Source organism: Eulemur rufifrons, chromosome 21 (assembly GCF_041146395.1).
Source record: "Eulemur rufifrons isolate Redbay chromosome 21, OSU_ERuf_1, whole genome shotgun sequence".
Classification (NCBI taxonomy): Eukaryota; Metazoa; Chordata; class Mammalia; order Primates; family Lemuridae; genus Eulemur; species Eulemur rufifrons.
The window spans coordinates 21,761,017-21,778,534 of NC_091003.1; the positions used below are offsets into that span (position 1 = coordinate 21,761,017).

Genomic DNA, 17,518 nt, shown 5'->3' on the forward strand with positions numbered 1-17,518 from the left:
TCCCAACACTTTGGGAGGCCAAGGCAGGAGGATTGCCCAGGAGTTTGAGATCAGCCCGTCTCTACAAAAAAATTTTTTTAATTAGCCAGGCATGGTGGTGCACATCTGTAGTCCCAGCTAAGCTACTAGAAAGGCTTAAGGCAGGAGGATTGCTTGGAGGTTGCAGTGAGCTATGGTGACACCACTGAACTCTGGCCCCACAACAGAGCGAGACTCTGTCTCAAAAACATAAATAAATAGATTATTTTTAAAGTATCATGAGCTTTTTAAAAAGAAAACAAACACTATGGCCAATGGGATTGACTGTAAAATTATTATTTAAGAAAAACAGTGAAGAAATCTGTTTTTACTTCTCCTAGAATTGAAAGACAACAGAGAGAAGTTAAAGATCTGTAAAAAAAAAAGAAAAACTACTTTTTAATAAAAGAATCAAAAAGTTTTCTCCCTTTAAGGTGAAAGGCACAAGTTAGCCAATTGATTTATACTGTATTCTATCTGGAACCACACTCTCTCTCAGATAATCATAATGAATTCATTTCTTCTACAAGTTAAAATGATTCCTAAGTAACTAATCTCTAAGTCTCTTCCGGCTATAAATGTCTGACTCTGTCACCCAGGCTGGAGTGTAGTGACACAATCACAGCTCACTATAGCCTCTAACTCCTGGGCTCAAGTGATCCTCTTTCCTCAGCCTCCCGAGTAGCTGGGACTAGAGGCGCACGCCACATACCCAGCTACGATTTCTGTTCTCATCATTCAATTATGAAAGTTCTAATATAGTACCATTAGGTGGTCAATCTATCTTATTTAAAAAGAGGCAGAAAAGGGATCATTGTTTTCAAAGAATTAAATAGAATTAAACTGTGGTAATTTAGAGTTGTCATATCATGAGAAATCTAGAATATGTAAAGAGGAAGTAGGACATTACATTAATCATTAAGGACTGTTCATAATCTTTTAGACTTGTCTTTGTTAATGAAAATGGGTCATCAACTTCAATGTAAACAAAACCTGCACATCTAAATCAGACCTCTTTCCTGTCAATTTGTCCCTCATCTATTAGCCAATAATAAACTCAACATACTCTTCAATTTTCAAATCATATTTTGTATTCTGTTAAACTTATCTTTGAACTAATTTTTCTCTTTCATAAATTAAGTATTCTTTCCTTTCATAACAATTACATCTGAATACCACTCTACATTATCCTATGAAAAAACACTTCTCTGGTTACAATTTATCTTTCTTTGGGTGATGACAAAGTTAAACATATGTCAGGGCACTAAACCACAAACTCTGCACTTATAATAATTAAGATAACATAGTATTGGCACAAGAATAAACCAAGAATTTTTTTTTTTTTTTGAGACAGAGTGTCACTTTGTTGCCCTGGCTAGAGTGAGTGCCGTGGCGTCAGCCTAGCTCACAGCAACCTCAAACTCCTGGGCTTAAGCGATCCTACTGCCTCAGCCTCCCGAGTAGCTGGGACTACAGGCATGCGCCACCATGCCCGGCTAATTTTTTCTATATATATTTTAGTTGTCCATATAATTTCTTTCTATTTTTAGTAGAGACGGGGTCTCACTCTTGCTCAGGCTGGTCTCGAACTCCTGACCTTGAGCGATCCACCCGCCTCGGCCTCCCAGAGTGCTAGGATTACAGGCGTGAGCCACCGCGCCCGGCCTAACCAAGAATTTTTATAGACAGTTGATCTATAGCCAAAGAAGCAGTACAGAAAACATGAGTTTTCCAGGAAATGGTGCTAGGTCAACCACATATTAACAAAGCGGGGAAAAAAGTGAATCCTTTTTTCTTTTCCTTTCTTTTTTTTTTTTTTTGAGACCCAGTGTCACTGTCACCCGGGCTAGAGTGCCATGGAGTCAGCCTAGCTCACAGCAACCTCAAACTCCTGGGTTCAAGCGATCCTCCTGCCTCAGCCTCCCAAGTAGCTGGAAATACAGGCACCCACCACCACGCCTGGTTAGTTTTTTCTATTTTGAGTAGAGACGGGGTCTCACTCTTGCTCAGGCTGGTCTCAAACTCCTAACTTCAAGCAATCCTCCCAGAGTGCTAAGATTACAGGCCTGAGCTACCGTGCCTGGCCTAAAAATAAATCTTAAAAATAAAGTCCAAGGTTTTCTAACTAAGACTCAAAATCCTAAATCATAAAACAACCGATCATTTGACTATATAAAAATAAAAAGCTTAAAAATAAAAAAATTTTTAAAGTCTTTTGTATGGTCAAAAAAACTATCATAAGTAAAGTAAAAAAACATGAAAAACTGGGAAAGTATATTGGCAATATCTCACAGATAAAGGGCAAAGATCCCTAACACATAAAGAATTCTTAAAAATTGAGGGTGGAACCTGTCTCTAAAAATAATTTGGAAAATTAGCCAGGCAGGGTGGCATACAACTACAGTCCCAGCTACTCAGGATGCTGAGGCCGTGAGCTATGAATCTGCCAATACACTCCAGCCTGGGCAACAGAGCAAGATCCCTTCTCTAAAAAAAAAAAAAATAACAGAGAAAAAAGAAAAATGAGCAAGATGAACAATCACATACAATCAATTCACACATATACACACAACCACAAGAAAAGATGATCAACCTGACAATAAGAGAAATGCAAATTAAGCAGCACCTGTTCCTCTCAGACTGGCAACAATGAAAAAGAACAACAACACATTCTTTTGAGAAGGTTATGGAGAAACAGGCACTCTCCTAAGTTGCTAGTGGAAATGCACCTTGATATAAGCCTTATGAAAGGACCAGGAAATATCTAACAAAGCTACATATGCATTTACCTTTTGCTCAGCAATCAAAGTTCTAGCAATTGAACCTGAAGACACACCTCCAATAATACAAAAACACACATGCACAATATTATTCATTGCAGCATTGTTTTCCATTGCAAAATATTGGTGCACCCTGAGTATACACAGGAAAGTGTACATAGTATACTTTAGTGAACACAATGAAGTATTAAACAGCTATAAAAAAGAATAAGACTGCTACAAACTGTTATGGAGAGATTTCCAGAATACATTAAGTGAAAATAAGCAAAGTACAAAAGAATATACTATGCCACCTTTTGTGTAAAAAAGGGGAAATATAAAAATATACATGTGTATCTGCACATTTATGCAAATATACACACAGGAAGGCTAAACAAAAACCAAACTGGCTGTTTACCTCCAGGCGTGGGTGGGAACAGAGTAAGAAGGAATGAGGGAAGGTAGGGAGACATCTCTGGATATACCTTCTCAGGTAGAGCCACATTAGTGTTTCACAGACTCAAAACAAATAAATAAAATTAAAAAGCGTAGGGGAAGCCCAGGACAGAATATGATAGGACCAAATGGACCTAACTGTACTTCAAATGAATAACACAACTCAAGTATCTTTAGAACACAGTATTTTGACCCAAAATCCTCAAACTCACAAGCTAAAGACAAAAACGTGTAAACAAATATTGAATTCTAGTTGGTAGATTTGTATTTCACAGTGGTTTCGGTGAACAATTCTCAAACTATTTTCTGTATATTCTAGGGTTGAGAAAATAAGTAAATATATAGAGATAATGGAAGCCAGGTTTCTCGCTGTTGGGAGAAAGGGATTACAATTATGGAATGTAGAAAGGTTTTTATGAACCTTGTTAAGTCAATGGAATTGGAAGTATTGGTGTAAACTCATACTTTTTTTAAACGAGATGGGGTCTCCGTCTGTTGCCCAGGCTAGAGTGCAGTGGTGCAATCCTAGCTCACTGCAGCCTCCAACTCCTGGGCTCAAGGGATCCTCCTCCCTCGGTCTCCTGAGTAGCTGGTACTATAAGCATGCCACCACCTCATACACTTTAATACATAGACAGATACAGAAGCTGATACAAATACGTACACATTTGTGTATGCAAGTTGGTATGTGTTTCCCAAAAACAAAGAGCGCAACTTCCAGATCTTGGTTTTTAAAAAAAAAAAAAAAATACCATCTTCTACTAAAAGGAACAAGGCCTCCTTGAAGAAATGGCTGATTCTAGAACTGGGGCTGGAAAAGGACAAAACTTATTGTGCAAGAAATTAAGGAAGTGCTCAAAGAATAATAAAGTATGTCAAAAGAAAAACACAGGAGCCAGCTTGAAGGGGCTCCTACTGTCTAAATCAGGGACAATCTGAGCATCAAAATAAATGATCCTAGCCAGGTGTGATTGAGCACCTATCGTCACAGCTTTACTCAGGATGACTCAAAAGCAACGTTAAGCTCAGGAGTTCAAGGTGTCAGCCTGGGCAACACAGGGAGACCCTGTCTCAAAAAGAAAAAAAAAAAAAAAAAAAGGCATTCTTCTGGGAAGAAGCAATCAATCAATCAACTGATAGGTAGATAAAATGATCCTAACAATTCATAGCCTACTGAATAAGAATCCATCAGTCCACAATAATATGAATGAATGAGGCCAGACTGAGCAAGGGTAAGACCCCATCTCTACAAAGAAATAGAAAAACCAGTGGTGGTGAGTGGGCTGATAGTGCCTGTAGTCTCAGCTACTTGGTAGGCTGAGGCAGGAGGATGGCTTGAGCCCAGGAGTTTGAGATTGCTGTGAGCTATGATAACGCCACTGCAGCACTCTAGCCTGGGTGACAGAGTGAGACCCTGTCTCAAAAAAAAAAAAAGGAACATGGTAATGTGACAGTGAAGAAACCTAGCCTGCACCACCTTAACCAAAGTAAGTTAACAACCCCAGTGACAGAACAGATGGAAGCCATGTGTTTCCAGAAATGCTGTACTAAGGACACCGCTTTTGTGGTATTCCAAAAATGTAGAACCCGAACCTAATCACAAGGAAACATCGACAAACCCAAATTTGGAGGGCAGTCTATCAAATAACTGCCTTGCACTCTTTAGACATGTTAAAGTCATGAAAGACAAAGACTGAGGAACTAGTCCAAATTTAAGGAGAATGAAGAGCATAACAATTAAATGTAATACATAACCCTGGACTGGATCCTGGACCAGAAAAACATTTTTTTTCTCTTTTGCTACAACAGACATTAGCACAATTGGTGAAATTTAATGAAAGTTTATACCTTGGGTACTAGCATTGTATCAACGTCAATTTCCTGGTTTTATAATTGGACTATGGTTATAAAAGAGAATGTCCTTGTTTTTCAGGAAATACACACTGAAGTATTCAGCAGCAAAAGAGCATTGCCTACAATTTACACTCAAACAGCTCAAGAAAAAAATGTATGTGTGTAAATGCATATATAGGGAAATGATAAAGTAATCATGATAAAAGGTTAAAACGTAGAAAATCTTGGTAAAAAGTATACTGAAAAATTCTTTGTACGTATCCTTCTTTTCTGTAAGTCTAAAATTATTTCAAACTAAAAAGCTTTTAAAAAATTAATTCCAGATAGACTTAGGATCTAAATATGAAATGTAACAAAAACGCTTCTGGAAAAAAATATAGGGGCCTATCTTCCTGGCCCAGGAATAGGTTAAGATCTCTTAAAACACATGCACACAAAAAACCCATAAAGTAAAGATTAAAAATTGGACTGCACTGATATAACCTCTGTTCATTAAAAGATGCCATTAAAGGAATAGAAAAAGAAGACAAAGCAGAATATATGCGCGGTGTGTATAAATGACAGAAGGCTCACAACTAGAAGTGAAGAATATAAATCAGCACAAAAAGACATCGCAGCCCCTACACCCACTAGGACAGCTACTATTAAAGAATAAAATAACAAGTCCTGTGGAGGACGTAGAGAAACTGGAACCCTTCTGTACTGTCCAGGGGAATGTAAAATTGTGCAGCCGCTGTGGGAAACAGCATGGCAGTTCCTCAAAGAATTAAAAACAGAATTACCATATGATCTAGCAATTCCACCTCTCAGTATATACCAGAAAGAATTCAAAGCAGGGCCTTGAAAAGATACTTGCACACCCATGTTCACAGCAGCATTATTCAGAACAGCCAAAAGGTGGGAGCAACCCGTGCCCACTGACAGATGAATGAATAAACAAAGTAAGGCATATAACATGAAATGAAATATTACTGAACCTTAAAGAGGAAGGAAATTCTGACAAATACTACAACATGGACGAACCTTGAGGACATGATGCCAAGTGAAATAAGCCAGTCACAAAAAGACAAATACCACAAGATTCCATTTACATGAGGCACCTAGAGTAGTAAAATTCATAGAGACAGAAAGTTAGAATGGTGGTTGCAGAGGGCTGCAGAGAACGGGGAATGGGAAGTTATTATGTAATGGGTATAGAGTTTCAGTTCAGCAAGATGACAAATCCTAGAGATGGATGGTGGCGATGGTTGTACAACAATATGAATGGATTTAATAGCACTGAACTGCACACTTAGAAATGGTTAAGATGGAGCCAGTGCCATAGCTCACGTCTGTGATCCCAGCACTTTGGGAAGCTGAAGCAGGAGGATTACTTGAGGCCAGGAGTTTGAGACCAGCCTGAGCAACATAGTGAGACTCCATCTCTACAAAAAAACAGAAAAATTAGCCAGGCATGGTGGCACACACCTGTAGTCCCAGCTACTTGGGAGGCTGAGGCAGGAGGATCACTTGAGCCCAGGAGTTTGAGGTTGCAGTGAGCTATGATGACTCTACTGCACTCTAGCTCAGGCAACAACAGGGCGAGATCCTATCTCAAAAACAAAGGAAACGAGACACACATAAAAAGAACATAGTATATGATTACATTTCTATAAAGATCAAAAACTGGCAAAATTAATCTCTGGCACTAGAAGTTAGGATGGTAGCTACTTTGGGGGAAGACAGGAAGGGCAGTGACTAAGCAGGGGCACGACGGAAGCTTCTCAGGGGCAGGTATGTTCTGTTTCCTGACCTTGGTGGTGGCTGCAGACCAAGTTCACTTTGCAGTGATTCACTAAGCTCAACACCTATGATTTGTGAATTTCTCTATATGTATGCTTTACTTCAACAAAAAAGTAAAAACGAATCAAAAAACAACTCCACACTTTCCAACTTGCCTTTTACACTAAGCTACTTGCGGGCTCTCTGCTGTTTCCCTATTTCTTTCAATTTTTGCTACAAAATTCTGTAAACGCATGTTAGTTCCCACACATAAACATCCCCCATCAGCAAGAGTCAAAAAACAAGAAATTGATGAAGGAACAAATTTTTAGCCTACTTTTTAATAACAGATACAAAATCATTTGGTGCAAATCATTTGGTGAAAACATTCCAGATACAAATAATGACATACTACAACCAAAGTACCCGTGCCTTTCAAGGTCAAGCCCAATTTCATAGTCTGAATCTTTATCTCTAATGTTAAGATTAGTTTTCAAATTTTACCTTTCAAGTTTCAGAGGTGGACTGCTCATACTGTAAACTAACTTTTACACTGCAACGTTATCACAAATAATCCTTGAGAGTTACCGATTATTTAGATTCTAACTGAAGCTTATTAATTCCAATCTATCAATTTTTAGAAAAAAGTGTTCTCAGTATAATGAAAAAGTATACGACTTCTACAAGCACTAATCACGAACACCTGAAGAGTGTGCGCACGCTCAAAGTGCAGGCGTGGAGCAGACCATCTCTACGTGGAAAATAATCCTTTCCACGGGCTGTGACAAAAGAAACAACCATACAAAGGCCCCAGGCCAGATGTCACAGCTCCTGACAAGAGTGGGAATAATGTTCCCAAAACTTGGTGTGAACAGAAGTAGTACTTTGCTTGGTATTTACAAAAGTTTAATCAGCAGTGAAGTGCTCTGGCTCAAAGGGCCCTTCTCCCTAACCCTCAACTAGATCCAGCCTCAAACAATATTTGAAAGAGAGAGGTAAAGCAGTGCGTATCCCCATCCCCGGCAACTGTAAAGAAAATGTCATGAGAATACTGTACAGTCACAGATACACAGGTGTGGGTGGCTACACATGAATGAGTATGTGTGCCAGATGTCTAAATAAATAAGCCAAACACTTTATTCATCTGGTTAATCATCAATGCTCCATCATAGTTACAGGAATTCAAGTTGTGGGAGGCATCTGTGTGCCAGAGAAGCACCATAAAATATGAAAACTTAGAAAAATAAAATATCACTCAAAGTCCTTTAATGTTTTTAATTTTTCTGTTCATTTTCACTATTTTCTCCTTTCCTTCTGTCTCTTCTTACTTTCATCTCTATTCAATGACTTCTTTCTTCTCTCTTAAGTGAAAGCAATTGCTCCAGTAGAGGCAAAGTGTTCCCAAATAGCTCCACCTCTTCCCTGACCCTCCCCACCCCCCAAAACACACAATGCTTAAACAAACTTGCCAACGCAGCTAAAGCTAAGGACAGCTGGCATGCGCTGGCAAGAGCAGGCAAACAGTTCCGCTTACAATGGAAAAGTACTCACTGTTCAAGACCAAACCACCAGCCCCTTCAGATCCAAGCCCCAGAAGATCTGACCTGCCTGTTCAGTGCACTCTCCGTAGTAAACCTTCAAAGACACTGCCTGCCACTGGCAACAGAAGGCAGGCAGCAGAGCACATCCAGTGCCAACGTTTCAACCTGTTCTTCCAGTCACATAAATAACAGGTCACCCAGTCACACAGACACGATACTCCAAAGACAGCTCCAGCAACTGAGTAACCAGTTAGGTCAGAAAATGCCGTCTGTCTTATTCCAAAGAGCAGCAGCACTGTCACCAAGGAAGTAATTCAGGGTGTTCACTCAGACTAACGGAAGTAGGGCAAGGGTCTACTCCTGGTACCATCCTCCAGGCCACAAGATGACACCCTAACAACTCAGCAGAGCTGTACAAGGAGAAAATCTGGGGGCAACTCCAAGACCATCAGCTCATGGAATAAGTATGGGTTTAGTTTCAACAATCTTGGAATAGGAAAACCAGCATTTCCTGCTAGATCTTTCAACACATATAAGGAAGTCCCTCATCAGCTGTTCCTCTGAGGTATCTCTTAAAATAATTAAGCCATGATCTATCAAGGCCGTGCCTGGACAAAAGAATTTTGAATAGATTATGTTTCTAGTCATGCTTGGTTTCTCCCTATCAGACTAGTTGAAACCCCCTCCTGGTTTTCTGTATAGAGTCAAAGTTTCTACCCAAACACCACAACCCTACAGCAAACAAGCAAAGAACAAACAAATGAATTCTGGACCAAGAAAGTTTGGAAGAAGATGACTGTGTAGATCTCTGTGCAATGATGTTTAAGACTTGACCAGTGGGCCAGGCACAGTGGCTCACGCCTGTAATCCTAGCACTCTCGGGGGCCAAGGTGGGAGGATAACTTGAGCTCAGGAGTTTGAGACCAGCCTGAGCAAAAGTGAAACCCCGTCTCTACTAAAAACAGAAAAAATTAGCCAGGCATGGTGGCATGCGCCTAGAGTCCCAGCTATTCTGGAGGCTGAGGCAAGAGAATCGCTTGAGCCCAGGAGTTTGAGGTTGCTGTGAGCTAAGCTGATGCCACAGTACTCTAGCCCAGGCAACAGAGTGAGATTAGGTCTAAAAAAAAAAAAAAAAAAAAAAAAAAAAGACTTGACCAGCAAAAAATTGCCCCGGAGCGATCTTGTCCCTTGGATGGCCCAAACCAACACAGACACTGAGAATACCTCATAAGAAAACTGTTATGTTCAGGAATCAATCCTGGGCCTGAAAAAAGCTTCTAGAGCTAACCAGTAAAAATGCTACTACCTGTCATTTACTAATAAGCACTTGCTCTGTACCAGGCCCTATGCTAATCACTTTCATATTCTCTCATTTAATCTAACCCTAGCCCTATGAAGCAGGTACTGAGCCCAGGTCTGTCTGCCCCCAAAGCCCACGGTCTAACTATTATCCTATGCTAACAAGAACTAAACTGCTTCTAAAGGAGTGTAAAGAAAAGTAATTATGTACTTATTAAATTAACATCACTCAGTTTTAACTAGAATTAATACTGGATCAGCTGCCAGAAGCAGAACCGCACTTTAAAGTGTGTAAGGGTGTACGGTGAGAATAAAAACGCGCCTGTCTAGGGGTCACAGGAGAGCTACTGCTGGTCATCCTGCAACTCTTTTCATAAAATCTTCCTGGGCTAGAAACAATATCTTCCTACCTGAAACTGTTCACACTGCTTTACTGCTCTCCCAGGGCATCTGACAGGTAGGCGTGTTTATGCCTCACCTCCACCCTTTACTCCACAAGTTCCTTAAAGGCGGACTCTACCTCCAGCTTGCAGGAGCACAACACCCTGCACAAGGCAAGTGCTCAATTACTTGTGTCATAAATAAGCCTACTGTTGGGTTTCATTCATAAAGACAGACCAAAACACCAATTAAGTCCACCCCACTGTAAGCTCTCCTCAAAGGCTATGTGTTCCCAGCACCAGCAGAGGGCACACCCTGAATGATGTTCATTCAATAGACTAAACATTAAAATTCACTCCTCCTACAATCCATTGCATATTCAAACATTGCCACGTTAATACCTTTGACAATGATGCTGCTGTTCCAGGTTTTACAAGTTTGCCTCCTGTAGATGCTGAAGAACTGTTTTCAGGTTTAATTTTTTCTACCGTTTGTGTTTTACTTATCCCAGACACTCTAGGCACTGAGCCAGCACTCCTGCTTGCTTTCTTCATTCTGGGCTGCCTCTTCGTGATGCATTTACAAGCAAATCTGTGGAGAGAAATGGCAGTAGACTGAGAACAAAACTGGAAGAAAGCTTTTTTTCTTAAAATATTTAGAAATTTGTTTTAGAAGAATTTTACCATGTGATAAAATTGTTTGAAACCTAGATGTTGCTACAGAAAATAAAAGTTGAAAAATTCTTAGACTTGCTAATCGGGCTTCCTCCTTGTGTATTATTACCAATGTATAATTATTTTGTACATTCTAGTTCATTTAGTAAAAAGAATATCCTAGATCTCTAACAGAACTGACTAAATATAACACAGTGTACATTATCTTCAGCATTTAATGAAGCATTAATCATCCTGGCATTTGGGAATTAGATATTCTGCAGGTATCTAAGGGTGATCCTACTTTCCAAATTATCCAGCAAAGTCCTAATTTCAAATATTTGCTGTGATATTCCCTACATAAGCCAGCAGAATATCCCAGAAATCCCAGCATTCAGGATCTAAACCCATTTCCCAGCATACTTCTTTTATCGAGAGGCAGCACAGAAATTCTTCATCAAAATATTAGCCCCAAGTTTTGGTTCAGAAAATAAAGTAATTCTACATACCTATAAGGACTACGACAACAATGGTTACACCTAAGTGGTACATACTTGATTTCACAGCTAAGAGGACTTAGAAAAACACACTGGCAGCACACGAAGCTGAAGTCAGATAAGCTCCTAAATATACATTTGTTAACTGAGCTAGAAAAGCAGTCTTTATAAAAATATCATGTTTGGAAAGACATCATGGATTATTTTGGGTAGAGTAATGCAATTATTAAAAATAAAAACCTATCTTGAACGTAAGGAGGTTTACATATGCTGACTCTGAGAAACCATGTTGGGCACAAAAAGAGGTCAGTCTATTTTATGAAGATTTCTACATATAAACAAAAATGGAATAACCTTTTGGAAAAAGAAAAGGCTCATTCCAATAGCCTTACTGAATATTTTACCCAGACTGTGCTCGAACACTCCACATTTATCTTGCCTTGACCTCACATGAACTATACCAACTGGCTTGGTGGTGGGAACAGTGAGACAGGGTGAGCGGGCTCTGCTTCACCCTCAACATGAGAAGGCCTTGGAGAAAAAGAACACTGTCACTATCCTCAATCAAAACACAACAAAAGCTCAGAGACTCCTTTCTAACTTTCCCCCAGCTTCCTGGTTACTCCTTACAGAAAGTGCTGTGTATGGTAATCATCAAATTACCCATCCACTCTTAACCCTTTTGCTTTCCACTTTCCTGATCCATCTGACTAATCTGCCTAGAGTGAGTGCTCCCTCTAGTTCAGCTCTACTATCTGTCTCCTACCCCTGCAGAGGATACTGAAAATGACCATGATATAGTCTAATGTCCCACGACAGGTGTAATATAGTTATACTGATACCTGCTACCCAGCAATGTACGCTTTTCTCACCTAAAATTAAGGCATTAGATAGACTGGATCCATTCACTAACTCCAGGTACTACAGAAAAACAAAATCAAAGCTTAACACCCTTTTCTTCAACGTCTCACTTTTTAGCTCCTCTTCTCTATGTCTTATGCCTTTGTAAATGGCTCCCCAAAGTTTGTTTCTTCTCATCTCCAAACTCCATCCCTACACCACTTTCCGCTACACCACTCAGACTCTACCATTCTCCGCCAATTCTTTCAGCCCCTGTCAAATCAACATTTTCTAGCCCAGCACTACCTGATAGAACTTCCTGCAATGATTAACATGTTCTATATATCTATCAGTGCTAATACGGTAGCCCCTGGCCACTTGTGGCTAGTAAGCACTTAAAATGTGGCCAGTGTGTCTGAGGAACTGAATTTTAAATTTTATTTAGCTTAAAACTGCATGTGGTTGGTGACTACCTTACTGGACAATGCAAGGCTGTTCCTTTCCTGCTGTCTCTGTTCCGGAAATAAAACCTAATTAACTATTACTTCACACCCACCAGAATGGCTACAATCAAAAAGATAAATATTAACAGTAACAAGTGTGGAGGACGTGGAGTAACTGGACTAAACTACGCTGCTGGAGGGGATGTGAAACGGTACAGCTGCTTTGGAAAAAACCAGCATGGCAGTTCCTCAGATGGTTAACACAGTCACCACGTGATCCAGCAATTCCACTCCTGGATACATACCCAAGAGAAATGAAAATGTTTGTCCACACAAAAACGTATGCACAAATGATCATAGGAGCGTTACTCATAATACCCCAAAATGGAAACAACCCAAGCAACTCCCCCAAAGTCTCCCAATTAAACTACAACAGACTCCCCTGTTAGCATTTAAATTACTTTTTACTTACTGGCATATATTTGTTACTGGATATATGTTATCTTATAGTTCTGTTTACATGATTTCTGCATAGTAAATAACTGTTTCAATTCCAAGTGCCCATCAACTGAAGGATGAATAAATAAATGTGGTATATCCATCCAATGGGATATTATTTGGCCATAAAGAGGAATTAAGTACCGATACATCTTAAAACACGGACAAACCCTGAAAGCATTATACAGACGACTCCCAACTTATGATTTTTTGACCTTATGATGGTATGAAAACAATAAGCATTCAGTAGGAACTGTACTTCGAGTACCCATGTGATCATTCTGTTTTTTTCACTGTCAGTACACTAGTCAATAAATCACATGACATATTCAACACTTTATATGATTTTATCCAACTGTAGGCTGATGTAAGTGTTCCGAGTATGTTTAAGATAGGCAAGGCTAAACTATGATGTCTGGTAAGTTAGATGTATTAAATGCATTTTCAACTTATGACATTTTCAATTTATGATGGATTTATCGGGACGTAACCTCACCATAAATAATGGAGCATCTGTACTAAATAAAAGCAGCCAGACACAAAAGATCATGTATTATATGATTCCATTTATATGAATTATCTAGACTAGGCAAATCCAGAGAGAAAGTAGATTAGTGCTTGCCAGGGGTTAGGGGCAGGGAGGATACAGACTGACTCCTAAATGGGTACAGGGTTTCTTTTGGGGATGATGCAAAGTTCTAAAATTGAATTGTGGTGATAGTTGCACAGTCCCGTGAATATACTAAAAACCACTAAGTTTTACACTTTAAATAGGTGAACTGTATGGTGTACGAATTATATCTCAATAAAGCTGTAATTTTTTAAAAAAAACAACTTAGTGAATAACATCAAACAAGGACCTCTGGAAAATAGATCCCAACACTGTAAAATGTCTGATAAGGAGAAAGAGTATGGTTTTGCAGAGGTCCTAGGAGACAAGAATCACAGGCCAGGCCGGGTGCAGTGGCTCACACCTGTAGTCCCAGCACCCTGGGAGGCCAAGGTGGGAGGATCACTTGAGCCCAGGAGTTTGAGATTGTAGTGAGCTATGATGACACCACTGCACCCTAGCCCAGGCAACAGGGTGAGATCCCATCTCAAAATAAACAAAAAAATTTTTTTTTAAAGAAAACATAAAGGCGGGGAGTGGTGGCTCATGCCTGTAATCCTAGCACTCTGAGAGGCCGAGGCGGGCAGATTGTTTGAGCTCAGGAGTTTGAGACCAGCCTGCGCAAGAGCAAGACCCCGTCTCTACTAAAAATAGAAAGAAATTATATGGACAGCTAAAAATATATAGAGAGAAAATTAGCTGGGCATGGTGGCGCATGCCTGTAGTCCCAGCTACTCGGGAGGCTGAGGCAGGAGGATCGCTTGAGCCCAGGAGTTTGAGGTTGCTGTGAGCTAGGCTGACGCCACAGCACTCTAGCCCGGGCAACAGAGTGAGACTCTGTCTCAGTAAATAAATAAATAAAAATTAAAATAAAAATTAAATAAATAAATAAAACACACAAAAAGAAGCACAGCCAAAGCTTTAAAGATGCTGAGACACAGCCTGGTCAAGGCACCTGGCAGCTGGAGATCTCTCGGATCATGGTTCTCACCCACACTAGACCCAAAACCCCCTTTCTCTAAAAGCTATTTAAAACACACCTTTATTATCCTGAAATGAAATTCAGATATAACCTATTTATTTTATATATATTCAAAAAGTGTCTACGTAACATGGCAACTATAATATAAACATAAATGTAATTTATAATAAAATATAAATTTCAATATGTGAATTTTCAGACAGGACTATATTAGGAATAAAATAGTCAGAAATTCGTATCTGTCAATTGAATCACTGTGAATCTACAGCTACAAGTAGTCTTCACTTGGGCATGTGGTTCTGGCAACTTAGAAACCATACTGTCTATCATGGATGCTATCAATAATGCGATTTTCTAAAACAGTGAACCACTCTTAGTGTGATGGTTACTTTTATGTATCAACTTGACTGAGCCATGGGGTGCCCAGATATTTGGTCAAACATTATTCTGGGTGTGTCTGTGAGGGTGTTTCTAGATCATGTTAACATTTTAATCAGTGGACTGAGTAGAACAGACTAACCTTAATGTCAGTGAACCCACCCGAATAGAAAAGGCTAAGAGGGAACTCCTCCTGCCTGACTGCTGAGCTGGCGCGTCGTCTTTTCTTGCAGCCAGACTCAAATGGAAACCCTGGTTTTCCTTGGGTCTCAAGCCTGCCGGATGCTGGATTTCAGACAACTTATACCATCGACTCTCTTGGTTCTCAGGCCTTCAGACTCAGACCGGAACTACGTCATCAGCTCTCCTGGGTCTCTAGCTTGCCAACCGCAGATCTTGTGACTTCTCAGCCTTCATAATTTCATGAGCCAATTCCTTACAATAAATCTCTTTTAATATAGTATCCCCTCTTATCTAGGGGAGCATCCCCCGGAGGATGCCTGAAACCGAAGATGGCATCAAGCTCTATATACACTATGTTTTTTCCTATATATACAGATGCTCCTCGACCTACAATGGGGTTACGTCCTGATAAACCCATCGTAAGTTGAAAATGCATTTAATACATCTAACGTACCAAACGTCATAGCTTAGCCTACCTTAAACATGTTCAGAACACATACATTAGCCTACAGTTGGACAAAATCATCTAACACCAAGCCTATTTTATAATAAAGTGTTAAATATCTCATGTAATTTATTGAATACTGTACATTCCGTCAAAATTGCAATGGTTTCATACCATGGGTCGAAAAATCTTAAATCATACCACAAGTAAGTCAGGGAACATCTGTAGATACCTAAGTTAAATTTATAAATTAGGACAGTAACAGATTAACAACAACTAAGAATAAAATAGACCAATTGTAACAGTTTGCCAGAATCATTACTCCTGCACTTTGGGGCCATTATTAAAATAAGGGTTACTTGAACACAAGCACTGTGATGCCGAACAGCTGATCTGATAACCAAGACAGCCACTAAGTGACTAATAGGCAGGCAGCATACACAGCCTGGACATGCTGGACAAAGGACTCATGTCCTAGGCCAGACAGAACAGGACAGTGTTGAGATTTCACCACAATATTCAGAACAGCCTGCAATTTAAAAGTTCATTTCTGGAATTTTCCATTCAATATTTTCAGACTGTGGTTGACCACAAGTAACTAAAACCACAGAAAGTGAAACTGCAGATAAGGGAAGACTTCTGTATACTATATAGAAGTCTTCTATGTATATTCTCCAGTGAAACAGAACCAACAGGATATGTAGGATATAGTCATATATGTATTAGTTATATATGAGATACATTTGTTACATACATTATTGGTTCTGTTTCTTGTAAGCACCATAATACACTTGGTAAAACTGAGACATTCCCCTCAATGTCTAAAGTAATTCCATTCCGTGAAAATTCCATTTACACAAAAATTACATTTTGAAAAAATGCTTTGTTTATGTAAAATGCAATTGGATTCTAGGTTCAATCTCAAAACAGTTTTTTCTATGTACATAAATTATTCAGCAAGATATTCTAAAGCTGTGTAGGTCACAGGAAAAATTCCATTTTGCAGAACTGCTACTGCATTGAGTCTAGAATTTCATGGCCACTACCTATTAAATGCCAATAGCGTCTACCAACCATTGAGACAATCAAAAATGCTTCCACGAATTTTGACAATGACCTCTATTAAGCGCAAGGATCATAAAAAACGGATTATAATTCACCAGTAGATCTTGGGCCCCCACCTGGCCAAGACTCCTCCCTAGAGCCAGCCCCATGGGAGTCTGAGAGATTGCAGAGTGGGAAAAGGACACACACAATTCACAGCACTTCAAGTATCTACACAATGAAAAGGAGGGCATGGTGGAAGTTACTACTAGCCCTTCCCCAATCATGCTCAAGGGTGTCATTTCAGCACCCATCACACTTCCTCAAGTCCAGCGAAGCTGAGGTTTGAGGATAAAAAGTAGCTCTCAGGCTGGTCACGGTGGCTCACACCTGTAATCCTTGCACTTTGGGAGGCTGAGGCAGGAGGATTACTTGAGGTCAGGAGTTTGAGACCAGCCTGAGCAACACAGCAAGACCCTATCTCTACAAAAAACAGAAAAATTAGCTGGGTGCGGTGGTGCACACCTATAGTCCCAGCTACTTGGGAGGCCGAGGCTGGAGGATCACTTGAGCCTCTAGGTGCTAAGAATAATCTCAAACTACAATAATCCATGAATTATGCCACATATATTTGTCAAATAGCATTTCTTAAAATCATCAAAATAGATGCACTGCTTCCAAATCAGAGGGCAAAGCACTAAAGACCCTGAGCCTCTCCCAGGTGACAGGCATTATGCCCCATGCATGCAGTACTCATTTACTGAACTCTCACAAGAGCCCATGTGGGCAGCACAGGTGAAGGAATGGAGATCAGAGAGTGTGAGTAACTCTCCATGGGTCAACCATCCTTTTGGGACAACTGCCTGAATCCAAACC

General features: G+C 39.9%; 1 protein-coding gene across 1 annotated transcript in view; it reads right to left on the reverse strand.

Moving 5' to 3' along the window:
• SPECC1L (sperm antigen with calponin homology and coiled-coil domains 1 like) overlaps positions 1 to 17,518 on the reverse strand; it is a 142,559-nt gene that overhangs the window by 96,941 nt on the left and 28,100 nt on the right. The window contains exon 2 of the mRNA XM_069496798.1: positions 10,471 to 10,660. Coding sequence (XP_069352899.1) covers positions 10,471 to 10,623 — 153 coding nt within the window. The 5' untranslated portion in view covers positions 10,624 to 10,660. The remainder of the gene's footprint in view (positions 1 to 10,470; positions 10,661 to 17,518) is intronic.